We start from the raw sequence: 13,912 nt of genomic DNA, 5'->3' as shown, positions 1-13,912 counted from the left end.
TTTTTTCAAAAAACAACCAAATACAGGGCCAAAAAAAAAACCCAAAAAAAAAAAAAAAAAAAAAAAAAAAAAGAATTCATGCATTCTATCTGACTACAATGCACTAAAGCTCAAAATCAACAATAGACAAAGTCCTAGTCACTACATGAATTCATGGTGATTAAACAACACACTCCTAAATAATGAGTGGTCAAAGGAGAAATTAAGAGAGAAATAAAAGAATTCCTGGAATTCAACGAAAAGGATAATACAACACAACACAACCCCTGGGATACTTTAAAAGCAGTCCTAAAAGGAAAGTTTACAGCTCTAAGTGCCTACATGAAAAAATTAGAGATGGGCATGGTGGTGCACGCCTTAATCCCAGCACTTGGAAGTCAGAGGCAGGTGGATCTCTGTGAGTTTGAGGCCAGCCTGGCCCACATAGTTCCAGGACAGTTGAGGCTACAGGGAGACCCTGTCTCAAAAAGACCAAAAAAAAAAAAATTATAAAAGGAAAGTTTACAGCTCTAAGTGCCTACATGAAAAAATTAGAGATGGGCATGGTGGTGCACGCCTTAATCCCAGCACTTGGAAGTCAGAGGCAGGTGGATCTCTGTGAGTTTGAGGCCAGCCTGGCCCACATAGTTCCAGGACAGTTGAGGCTACAGGGAGACCCTGTCTCAAAAAGACCAAAAAAAAAAAAATTATAGAAAGAGCCCAAAAAGAATTCCCGGACTTCAACGAAAAGGACAATACAACACAACACGACCTCTGGGACACTTTAGAAGCAGTCCTAAGAGGGAATTTTATAGCTCTGAGTGCCTACATTAAAAAATTAGAAAGAGCCCAAATAAATGACCTAAGCCCATGTGACCAAAAGAAAGAAAGAGCAAATCCAAATCAATAAAATCAGAGATGAAATGGGAAACATCACAACAGATACCCAAAATATACAGACCACTATAAGGGAATATTTAAATTTTTTTTTTAAAATTTATTATTTTTATTTTATGTGTATGCATGTATTGTCTGCATGTAGGTGAGTGCACCCATGTTGTGCAATGCCTGTGGAGGTCAGAAGAGGCCGTTGGAGCCCCTGAAACTGGAGTTACTGACAGTTGTTAGCTGCCATGTGGGTGCTGGGATTCAAACCTGGGTCTTCTGCAAGAATAACCAGTGTTCTTAACTGCTGAGCCATCTCTCCAGCCCATGCTTTATTATTTTTATTTTATGTGTATGCGTGTATTGCCTGCATGTAGGAAAGTGCACCTGTGTTGTGCAATGCCTGTTGAGGTCTGAAGAGGCCGTCAGATCCCCTGGAACTGTAGTTAACGACAGCTGTTAGCTGCCATGTGGGTGCTTGGATTTGAACCTGGGTCTTCTGCAAGAACAACCAGTATTCTTAACTGCTGAGCCATCTCTCCAGCCCAATAAGGGAATATTTAAAAAACCTATACACTACTAAATTTGAAAATCTAAAAGAAATGGATGGATATCTAAAATCATGGGAACCACCAAAGTTAAACCAAGAGGAGATCAACAGTTTAAACAGACCAATAACATAAGGAAATTGAAACAGTAATATAAAGCCTCCCAATTAAAAAAGCCCAGGCCCAGATTTACAGCAGAATTCTACCAGACATTTAAAGAAGACCTCCAACCAATACTACTTATATTATTCAAAATGATAGAAACAGAGGGAGAACTCCCAAACTCTATCCATGAAGCCAGCATCACTCCAATACCCAAACCAGATGAAGACACAACCAAGAAAGAAAACTGTAGACCCATATCCTTAATGAATATAGATGCAAAAATTCTCAACAAAATACTTGCAAACCGCATACAGACACACATCAAAAAAATCATTCACCACTGTGATAGTTTGAATGAAAATGTCCCAAATAGGCTCCAAGTATTTGGACATTTTGTCCCCACATGGTGGCACCGTTTGGGGAGATTTTAGAAGTTGTGGCTACCCTGGAGGAAGCACTTCACTGGGGGTGGACTTAGAGAGTCCTTAAGCTTTGCCAGATCTCCAGTTGCCCTCTTGCTTCCTGTGCCTGCATGATGATATGAGAGCTTACCTTCTGCTACTCCTGCTCCAGCCACCTCCAGCCACTATGCCTCCCTGCCATGATGGACTGTAATTCCTCTGGAACCGTAAGTTCAAATAAACTCTTCCGTCTATGAATTGCTTGGGTCAGTGTCTCTATCACAGCAAGAGAAAAGTGACTAATACAGTAATTGGTACTGAGAGTGGGGTATTGACTGTGAAGAACCTGACCATGTGGAGTTTTGGAAAAATGTGGAAGACTTTGGAAGTTTGGGCTAGAAAAGCAGTTGATTGCAGTAAGCAGAGCTTAACAGGTCATTCTAGTAGGCTCCTGGAAGATAGTAGTTCTGAGAACAATGCAGTTCCAGAGGGAAATAAGGACTTGAGAAGCACTTGGGATATTCTGGCAAAGAGTCTGGCTGGAGTCTGCCCTCAACCTAAAAGCTTGCCTGAGGCTAAGTTTAAAAGCAATGCACTAATTTCTCTGGTGGAAGAAATGTCAAGACAGCACAATGTAGAAATGGTGGCATGGCTATTAATGGTAAATATTATACAGATTTACAGTGAAAAAGAGCAAATGGGGCAGAAAGAAATACAGAATGTACGGGATAGATTGAAAAAGAGCACTAGGAAGATTAATGTTGGAGCCCTGGCATGTGATGGAGAGGATCCCATTGATAAGGAGATTAAAGTGATTAAGGAGGGGCCTAGAGATTCATTATTCAGACTTAAACAATGGAGAGAGTGCCTCCAGGGCAAGACCACACCCAGTTAAGCCTCCAACTTGTGAAAGGAAAATGCTACAGGGACCACTGAAGACAAAAGCTTCTAAAATGGATAAAGCAGGATGGAGTCCATCCCAAACTTGCAGTCAAACTTGGCAATGTCGTTCACCCGGTGCTGGCTTTCAAGGCATGAAAGATGCAAGAGTGAAGGGGTCATCAGTTCTTCCTCTGCAGTTTCAGAGAGCTGCTGAGGCCAGGCAGCATGCAGCAGGTGTGTCCCTGCCTAGAGAAGGCCCTGACAGGCCATTCCATGAAGTTGTGAAGGTGAAGCCTGGTTGGCAACAGAGACCCCCAAGAAGATGTTTATGGTGCCAGAGCTGTGAGGCATCTGCCAAGACCTGCATACAGGGAGTGGTACCAGTACAAGAAAGAGATGGGTGTTGCATGCAGCAAAGCTAGAGAGGCTGAGCCACCTAAGCCCTTTGGAAGTTAAGTTCCAGAAGTTGGACGTGGAGCTACTGGATTTGGTGTTTGCCCTGCTGGTTTTCGGTCTTATTTTGGTCTGGTATTTCCTTACTATGCCTCCATTCCTCCCTTTTGGAATGTAATGTGTATTCGGTTCCACTGTATATTGGGAGTATGTAATTTGTCTTTTGATTTTATAGAGGCTTACAGTTCAGTATTTACCTGAGTCTCAGAATAGACTTTGGACTGTGGACCTCTGAATAGTATCGAGACTGATTATGACTACAGGGCCTTTTATAGTTGGACTAAATGCATTTTGCATTTTATATGGTCATGAGCCTATGGGTGCCAGGGGGCGGAATGTGATGGTTTGAATGAAAATGTCCCACATGGTGGCACTGTTTGGGGAGATTTTGGAAGTTGTGGCTATCCTGGAGGAAGCATGTCACTGGGGGTGGGCTTAGAGAGTCCTTAAGCTTTGCTGGATCTCCAGTCGCCCTCTTGCTTCCTGTGCCTGCATGATGATGTGAGAGCTTAGTTTCTGCTGCTCCTGCTCCAGCCACCATGCCTCCCTGCCATGATGGACTGTAATTCCTCTGGAACCATAAGGTCAAATAAACTCTTCCTTCTATGAATTGCTTGGGTCAGTGTCTCTATCACAGCAACAGAAAAGTGACTAATATAACCATAATCAAGTAGGCTTTATTCCAGAGATGAAGGGATGGTTCAATATACGAAGTCAATAAATGTCATAAATCACATAAATGGACTCAAAGACAAAACCACATCGACATCTCAATACATGCAGAAAAGGCTTTTGACAAAATTCAGCATGCATTTATGTTCAAAGTCCTAGAGGGTATTGGACTGGAGGGAACATATCTCAACATAATTAAAGCTATATTCAACAAACCCATAGCCAGCATCATTCTAAATGGAAAAAAACTGGAAGCATTCACATTAAATTCAGGAACCACACAAGGATGTCCACCATCTCCACTCCTTTTTAACACAGTGCTTGAAACTCTTGCTAGAGCAGTAAGATAGGAGAAGGCAATTAAAGGAGTACTAATTGGAAAAGAAGAGGTCAAACTATCACTTTTTGAAGACGATCTGATACTATACCTAAGAGATCCCAAAAGTTCCACCAGAAAATTCCTAGAACTGATCAACACTTTCAGTATAGTGGCAAGTTATAAAATCAATTTACAAAAAATTAGTAGTTTTCCTATATACCAATAACAAGCAATTGGAGAAAGAACACAGGGAAATGCACCCATTCACAATTGCTGCAAAAAAAAAAAAAAAAAAAAAAAATCTTGGAATAAATCTGACCAAAGACACCAAAAATCTCTACCATGAAAATTTTAAATCATCAAAGAAAGAGATTTAGGAAGACTCCAGGAGATGGAAGGGCCTCCCATGCTCATGGATTGGAGGAATTAACACTGTGAAAATGACCATTCTACCAAAAGCAATATATAGATTCAATGCAATTCCAATCAAAATCCCCGTGACATACTTCACAGAATTAGAAAAAAACCATCCTTAAATTCGTATGGAAGCACAAAAGACCCCAGATAGACAAAATAACCCTGTGCACAAGGAGCAATGCTGGGGGGACTACTATACCAGATCGCAAAGTATACTACAGAGCCATAGTCATAAAAACAACATGGTACTGGCACAAAAACAGACACACAGATCAATGGAACATCATTGACGACCCAAACCCAAGTACATGGAATTTCAGCCACCTGATATTTGACAAAGGTGCCAAGAAAACACAATGGAGGAAAGATAGCATCTTCAACAAATGGTGTTGGCAAAACTGGATCTCCACCTGTAGAAGAATGTAAACAGATCCTTATCTTTCACCTTGCACAAAAGTCAACTCCAAGTGGATCAAAGACCTCAATGTGAAGCTGGAAATCCTGAAACTATTAGAAGAAAATATTGGCAGTAATTTACAAGATATAGGCGTAGGAAAGGATTTTCCAAATCGGACAGAAGTTGCTCAAGAATTAAGGTCAGCAATCAACAAGCGGGACCTCATTAAACTAAAAAGCTTCTGTACAGCAAAAGAAACAACAAAAGTGAAGAGAAAACCCTCAGAATGCTAACAAATCTTCACCAGTGACACATCTGACAGAGGTTTAAACATCCAGAATATATAAAGAACTCAAAAAACAAAGAATCGAGAAACCAAATGACCCAATTAAAAGATCGGCTAAAGATCTAAACAGAGAGTTCTCAAAGGAAGAAATAAAGATGGCTAAGAAACATCTCAAAAAGTGTTCAACATCGTTAGTAATTAGGAAAATGCAAATTAAAACCACCCTAAGGTATTACCTTAGCCTAATCAGACTGGCTAGGATCAAGAGAACAAATGATACCAAATGCTGGTGAGGATGTGGAGAAAGGGGAACGCTCATTCGATGTTGTTGGGATTGCAAACTTGTGCTACCTTTATGGAAAACAATGTGGAGAATGCTTAAAAAACTCAAACTGAACCTACCCTATGACCTGGTTATACCACTCCTTGGCATATACCCAAAGGACTCATCCTACTGTAGAGACACTTGTACAACCATGTTTGTTGCTGCTCTTTTCACAATAGCTAAGAGATGGAAGCAACATAAGTGCCCCTCAACTGATGAGTGTATAACAAAAATGTGGCATATTTACACAATGGAGTTCTATTCAGCAGTAAAGAGAAAGATGAAATCATGAAATTTGCAGGTAAATGGATGTATCTAGAAGCTGTTACACTAAGTGAAGTAACAGACTCAGAAAAACAAACGATGTATGTTCTCCCTCTTATGTGGATCCTTGCACCAATTCTTTTAAATTCCATGTCCTTTTAATAAGGTGATGCTGTACAGCAGTCTCTTCTGCATGAAATAACTACCATCATCATGACTTCAGCTGTGCCTGATTGCTAAGTATCGTCACAATTGGGCTTGTTGATGGTTGTGCTTCTCCATTAAAGGAGGGCTAAGCAGGGTCAAAAGCAGGGTCGTTGGACCCTCACTGGAGTATCCACCCACTTTTTGTAGTATGTAATTTGGTCCTAATCACACAAAGTCTCCTGGATTTAGGGAGGGTTAAAGTATACAGTCTGGAGAAGGTTAGGAAGAGAGGGCTTGACCCATGCTCACTAAAGGTTTTCCAGTGTGCATACCCGAGGTCACTGATATACCTCAGCAACCACTCAGTTATCTCAGTAAATTCATTGGCTCCCCAGTAAAACCTTAATCAAACATTGGTTTGACACTAGATCCTTGAAAGGAAATAAGCATTGCTAAGTAGCCCCAGGAAAAGAATTCTCACAACAGATGGAAAATTTGTTAAGGTTATTATATCTGGCAATTATTTAAAAAAAGACAATGAGAATGTAAAAGATGTTACTACCAGACTGGTGGAACTAACCTTATTGGATGTTTAACAGCCATACTGTTAGGCCTATACTAATCTGGTCAGAGGGACTTAAAGGACAGTTTTTGCCCCTTACCCTCCAAGGTTGACTAAGTTCCAGGGGAAGGTTCCAGGGAACTATGGAACATCTCTCAAAATGCCCTGTAACTGTGGTGAGTCACCTATCCTCTTGTTCAGGGAGGCCATGGAGACCCCACAAGATGGACTTGAATCAGTGTCCAGGCTACAAAGAGGAGGGTCAACACAGAGGAAACATTTCCTCCATGCTTCCAAGTGAAGCCAGCCATGATCGAGCAGGACCTTTTACTTATCTTCACATAGATGCAACTGGTAAAAGGAGCCAGGGGCCCTCAAAGTTAAAATGACCCCCGAGGAACAGATCCTCAAACAACCTTAAGTGTAAAAATAAATTGATTTATTTGGGCCAACTGTATGGTCTTAAACACCCAAAAGGAAAGTATAACCAAAGAGTAAAGTGATCAGTATATTTAAGAGTTCAAGGGATTACACTTCTCAGACATTAGGCTTAAATCCATATAAAAAGTTATTTACACAATTATTTCTCATTGCTGATTTTGTTCCTAATCAGAAAGTGCTGCTCAGATATGTCTTCAAATCTTGGTCTGCAATACTGTAGTGCCCACCTGTAGCTAAGGGAAAACAACCCACTATTGTTCTAAAATGATGGCCAAATTTGTTTTCTCCCCCTATCTAGAAGCATTTGAGAGGGAACTGACACTAATTCTAACCACTCCAACAGCTATCAAAATGCCTGAAAGCAAATCTTAAATCCATCATTCTCAAGTCCAGCCTTGGAAGACAAAAGAAAAATGAGGAGAACCCAATAGAGGGATGCTTTTGGAAGCTCCCATAAAGAAATTCCAGTGGACTCTCATATGAACATTTCTGACTTTTTTCTAGTTTTCTGTCTAGAACTTGTAATGCTAATTACTTTTGCCTTTACTTCTCCTTCACATCACCTATTCACCAGTCAAGGACTTTCTTTTCCCACTACAGATAAGAGTTATGCAATTTGGGAGTCTTTTAGATAGACCCACTGAAGGGGTACCCCAATTGCCTCACCCTGCGTCCTGTTCAGCATGGAAGAAGCCAGAGCGGGCTGCATCCCGATTCCCTATCCGCAAGTTGGTAACCTCCAAAGAACAGTGTGATAAGAATAGGAGGTAGGTATTGGCTAGGCAGTTAGTGTAAAAAGACCCCAAAGTAAAGTATCCAGTTTCTCAGCTAAAAGTCAAAATGTCCTTGGACCTCATAGCAACATACTTCATTCCAAAGGCAAAAATATCAAAAGTACTTAGGAGCTTTTATTTAATCCTTAAAAGATTTTAGAGTTACCTCTTCAGAGGGGGCAGTAGCAAAGGGGAGGAAGTGGGCATGGATTGGATCAAAATATCTTATATGCATGTATGAAATTCTCAATAAAGTTTTTGTAAAAATTAAAAAAAACAAGGCCAAAAATGTCAAAAGTATTTGGAAGCTTGTATCTAATCCTTAAAAGATTTTAGGGGAGGAGTTGGAGGGAAGGGAGTGGGCATGGATTTGATCAAAACACCTTATATGCATGTATGAAATTATTTTAAAAAAACTATTTAAGCATTACATTTTATACGTCAGTGTGATTGGTTTAATTTTATTTTTGTGATCTCTATGTTAGGTTGTGGTACTAGTCTTATAAGAATTTTATCTCTTTATGCTCTGTGGCAATTTCCATGTCATAAAAATCATCAGGTATTTAGTGTTTGAAAATACTTAATTGTAAAGCCAGTCTTTTTACAGAGCTAATCCTTTTCTTGAAAATTTCTGGTGACTTATTTTTACTTTTCAGTTTGAGTCAATTTTGAGATTTTTATGTTCATGTTTTAATCTATTTTTATCATTTTTTTTTTTTTTTTTTTTGAGACAGGGTCTTTCTACATACGGTAGGCGGGGCTTGACTTTGCTATGTAACCCAGACTTAACTGGATTTACTCAAGATTCTCCTGTCTCAGCTTCTAGAGTGCTGGGTCTACTGCCATGTATCACCATGTCCAACTCACAAAGGTTTTTTTTTTTTAAATGAGATAGGGTCTCACACTATGTACTCTGGCTGACTCACTATATAGGTCAGACATCTTGAACTCAGAGATCCTCTTGCATCTTCCTCCATAGTGCTGGGGCTAAAGGTGTGCTACCATACCTGGCTAGCTCACCATTATTATTAAATTTATTTTTTTGTTGGTTTTTTTTTTGGTCTTTTTGAGACAGGGTCTCCTTGTAGCCCCAGCTGTCCTGGAACTCACTATGTAGACCAGGCTGGCCTTGAACTCACAAAGGCCTGCCTCTACCTCCCAAGTGCTGGGATTAAAGGCGTGTGCCACCACACCTGGCAAATTTATTTTTATTTTATGTGTATGAGTGCTATGCTTGCATGTATTTAAGTGCACCTGTGTCATGCAATACCCATAGAAGACAGTAGAGGGCATTGGATCCCCTGGAACTGGAGTATAGATGGTTGTTAGTCGCCATGTGGGTTCTGGGACCTGAACCTAGGTCATCTGCAAGAGTAGTGAGTGCTCTTAACTGCTGAGCCATCTCCAGCTCTGCTCATCATTATTTTTGTTATTTGTTTTTCTTGAGACAGGTTCTTATGCAACCCAGGCTAGCCTTGAACTTGCTATGTAGCCCAAGATATTTTTCAACTCTTGATCCTCCTGCCTTTTTGTCACAAACTGAGATTCCAGGTATGCATCACTGCACTCAGCTTAGTTCATCAACTTTTTAAAATAATATTTTTGTTTATACTGTATTTCTTTATAATTCAAACCAAACTGTACCATCTCTAAACATAGTATATTTTTCATTTTAAAATTTCTTGCCTTTGCTTTTTTGAGACACAGTCATACTACTATGTAATCCAGGCTGGCCTGTGTTTTCAAAGCCTTGGAATTGCAGGTTCAAGGCAGCACACAGCCTCCATTTCACTGAGAAGTTGAAAAAGTCTTTCTAAAGTAGGTCCTTTGTGTGAATGGGAATTGAACTCAGGGCACATGCTAGAGAAATTCTCTATTACTGAGCCACCCACATCTGCAGCCTAGAAAGTCAGACTTCATTGAATTTGTTAACATTAAAAATATCTTTCTGTGGGTTGTTAGGATGTTTATGAAATGTCATGTTTTGTTTCTAGATGAGAACAATTAAGTTTCTATTTTGAGAAAGGTAGGATTTCATTTTATACCTTGAAATTGTAGCCTGAACAGTTCTTAAAGGGTAGAATTACCTCAGGACTTCCATTCATTGTTTGGAATGATGTAAACCACACATTTTGAGTGAATCTGAGTAGTTTGTTTTCTTAATGAATTAGTATGGATGTTAATGGTTACAGAATACAAGAGCAGCAGTCTCTGAGGGCTAAGGATGGCACCATGTTTCATGGATCGGAGAAGCAGAACTTTTTGAAACTTTTTTTTAAGACAAGGTCTCATTATAGGCCAGGCTTGTTTACAATCTGTGGCAAACCTCCTGTCTCAGCCTCATGAATTCTGAGACTACAGGCCTGAGTTGACACATCCAGGTGAAAAATGGGCCTCTATAGGCATTTAAGTTCTCTTAAAATTCTATGGTCAGAATGAAACATTTAGAAGAAAGAAACTTCATCACTGATCCCAGGTGGTTAACGTCTAACCACAAATGATGTATACCAACTTTTAAGGAACCCACTGCAAATCCATTTGAATATAAAAAAATTTTTTATGTCAAGTTAAAGAAGCAAGTTTAGGGGGCTAGAGAGATGGCTAAGCCATTAAGAACACTGGCTGTTTGTGCTGGACAGCTTTAGTGTCAAACTGACACACCTGGGTTGAGGGAGCCTCAGTTTGGGAATTGCCTTCATTGGACTGGCCTGTGGCCATGTCCATGGGGGCATCTTCTTGATTGGCGAGTGATGTGGGAGGGCCCAGCCCACTGTGGGTGGTGCCACCACCGGGAAGGTGGGCCTGTGTTGCATAAGAAAGCAGGCTGAGCAGGGGCCAGGGGAGCAAGCCAGTAAGCAGTGTTCCTCCATGGCCTGTGCTCCAGCTCCTGCCTCCAGGTTCTTGCCCCAAGTTCCTACCTTGGGCTCCCTGATGAACTGTGACTTGGGAGATGTAAGATAAATAAATCCTTTCCTCCCCAAGTTGGTAGTGGTCAGAGTGTTTTGTTATAGCAATAAAGAAACAAACTAGGACAATATTCTTGTAGAAGACCCAGGTTTGAAACCCAGCACCCACATGGCAGCTAACAATTGTCCATAACTCCAGTTCCAGGAGATCCAACAGCCTGTTCTGTCCTCTGGGGCCACTGTATGACACAGGTGCACTTGCCTACATGCAGGCAATACTTTTTTAAAAAAAGCAAGTCTATCAAAAAAAGGATGGGGGGGCTGGAAAGATGACTCAGCAGTTAAAAAGAGTACTGGGTACTATTGTAGAGCACCTGGGTTCTAGTCCCAGCATTCACACGGTGGCTAACAATTGTCCATAGCTCCATTTCCAGGGGTTCTAACGCCCTCTTTTAACCTCCGTGAACACTGCATGACATGTGTGCACTTGCACAAATGCAGACAATACACTCATACACATTAAAAAAAAGAGTGAACCCTCAGATGTTTAGTGAGTTACTTTAAATATATCTGTCAAGGTTATATCTAAGTTCCATTTTCTCATTAAAAAAAAAAAATCAATCTCTCAGCACTCAGAAACCATAAATTACATTTTATCTTAGGTTTTAAAAATCTTATCTTTGCTTTTAGCAAATACATTTTATTACTTACCTGTTCTAAAGTGTCCTCCAAACCCATTTTTTTATTTAGAGCTTTATTAATTTCTTCTTCAGTTTCATTCAAGAGTTCTTTGAGAGGTACCTATAAAATACATAAAGGTGTGGGTGACATGGCATTTAATTATCCCATGAGTCATGTATATACTGTGATACAAGTCAGTTTGGGAGAAAAAATAAAGTCATGACATTTTAAATCTAATACATCTTCGACGAGGTTATTCTCAGCTTCCATTCTCCTGCGCACAGCTTTGTAAGTGCGGAGATTCCAGGTGTATGTCACCATGCCTTGACAAAGGTCAAGCTGGATTTGTCTGGAGAGTCCTGATGCCCAAATTTCTTATTGGACAGTTGAAATGAAGTAGGTAGAAAGGAAAACGCTTTATAACTTGAAGAGTTAGGTATGAGGCAGATTTCCATTACCAAGAAGGCAGAGAAAGGGGCGCAGTGTTTCATGTGTTAGTTTAGTCCTGGGTCATGGATAGGACAAACTGAGCTTCCGACAAGTATACTTACATAAACTTGAGCTCTGTATTTGACAAGGCAGTTGGCACCAGCTTCAGGATTAAATTTAATTTCAAAGTCATAACCTTTGGAATTCTCAGCACCTTTAGGGATAAGCTTTAATTTTCTAGCCAATTTGTGATACTCTGCTAACTGTGTTTCAATCTGGTAAGGAGAGAACACAAAAAGAAAATTTAAAAATAAAGCAGGCCTATTCCATGTGTTTTTCAACTGGCATTTCTGTAATTTTATACAAAATGTTATACTTATTTTTGGTAGTTTGGTAATTTAGTAATTTTTAGAAGGATGGTAGTTTAAAAATATACAAATGAAAGGTTTCATTTGCAATAATTTGTAGAACAAGGCTGTAATTGGTTGATAAGTAATATACCACTGTTCTCCTATTTGATATAATTTAGAGTAAGACCACATTTAGTTATTAACTTAAATTTTCTCACTTTTTCAAACCCAGTCAGAAATATGAAACAAAACCAAAACTTAAATTTAATACTACACAAATTAGAAAGCTACTTATCTAAAATACCTGGAATCATTTATAATGTTTCAAAATGTTATCAAAATACACTGGAAAGAATTTTAGTAACAGTTCCCCTTTGCTCCTCTCCTCGGGGCTGTCTTTGAATTGTGCTATCAGAAAGGCTTTCTCTCTAATCCAGCCCATTTCCTAAACCTTACTTTCACATGTCTTTGTAGCATTCATCGCTATGTCATGTATTTGTTCACTCTCATTACATGCATGTGAACTCTATGAAGGCAGATCATTCCATCCCTGCCTCCAAAAGAGCCTGGTGTGTTCCCCCTTTTCCTCTATTTTCCCTCCCTCCTTCATTGTTATACTGTAATACAGCAGCTCTCTAGGACCACGGAGGTACGTCTGGTTATTTCTACATGAAATGGCCTTAGAAGTTTTTCCTGCTCTGTTTTCCCATTTTTAGTCTAATGAAAATAACTTTCAAGAGTTCATGCACTTTATCGCACCCAAGTACAGGGAGAGCTAACATGTGCAGCAGGTGCCTCTAATATCTTCTTCTCATATCAATTCCCACAGTGAACACTTCTGATAAATCTAGATGCAGCTGCAATGTTTATTTCAAAAGAGCGTTGGAAGGCTACTACCAGAGTGGACACGTGGAATGAAAATTCAATCCAGAAAGTTATAAATGTAGTATTTCGAGGGATCTTTGGCACTCTGCTGCCATTCTTTAATATTGCTCTGAGTCAGCACTCAGGTACCCAGCACGCCCAGCTTTTTTCACTGTCCATGGCCTGAGTCTGGCCCCTTCCCAGGCCACTGCTCACCTACTTCCAAGACTTTTTTTTTCTTTCAGCTTGTTCATCCAAATAAATTTGTTATTCTTTATAGAATAACTAATTTTCGTTTGGTAGGCTCAGCGCTTGCCAAGTCCAGAGATTTATAACCTTCCCTTTCTTAGTGTTTCAGAGATAAGGTACACCAAAGTAACTCTGGAGATTCACTGATGTAGTCGAACCATACTTCATTTCTAAAGGAGCAAGTGAAGGCTATGAGAGGTTAGATGACTCAGATAACATACGGAGACAGGAGCAAGTCCATAGCTAAATCCTAGGTTTGCCAAGTTCTATGTTAAAGACTTTGGGCTCTTCACCACAGGCTTTATCTTTTTTTTTTTTTTTTTTTGGTATTGGAGATTGAACACGGTATCTTGAATATGTTAAGCATGTGCTCTACCACTAAGGTATACTCCAACCGCCATTTCTTATAAATGTATTTCCACTCCTTTATACACGGGGACAGAGCTTACCTACAAGGATCAGGAAGATGACTAAGGCATGGCCAAGTGTCTACTTACTGCTTATACTACACTGCTCATTTTACAGAACCACATACATAGGAATGTAAGATACAGATTTTTGTTTTTGAGGGGGGGCT

General features: G+C 39.9%; 1 protein-coding gene across 1 annotated transcript in view; it reads right to left on the bottom strand.

Moving 5' to 3' along the window:
- Ndc80 (NDC80 kinetochore complex component) overlaps window positions 1-13,912 on the bottom strand; it is a 60,332-nt gene that overhangs the window by 23,013 nt on the left and 23,407 nt on the right. Inside the window, exons 12-13 of the mRNA XM_008834610.3 lie at window positions 11,995-12,147; window positions 11,474-11,563 (exon numbers count right to left, since the gene is read on the bottom strand). Coding sequence (XP_008832832.1) covers window positions 11,474-11,563; window positions 11,995-12,147 — 243 coding nt within the window. The remainder of the gene's footprint in view (window positions 1-11,473; window positions 11,564-11,994; window positions 12,148-13,912) is intronic.

This window comes from Nannospalax galili, unplaced genomic scaffold (assembly GCF_000622305.1).
Source record: "Nannospalax galili isolate Female #2095 unplaced genomic scaffold, S.galili_v1.0 scaffold155, whole genome shotgun sequence".
Classification (NCBI taxonomy): domain Eukaryota; kingdom Metazoa; phylum Chordata; class Mammalia; order Rodentia; family Spalacidae; genus Nannospalax; species Nannospalax galili.
The sequence above is the reverse complement of the archived record's forward strand: the minus strand, read 5'-3'. Positions and strand labels throughout refer to the sequence as shown.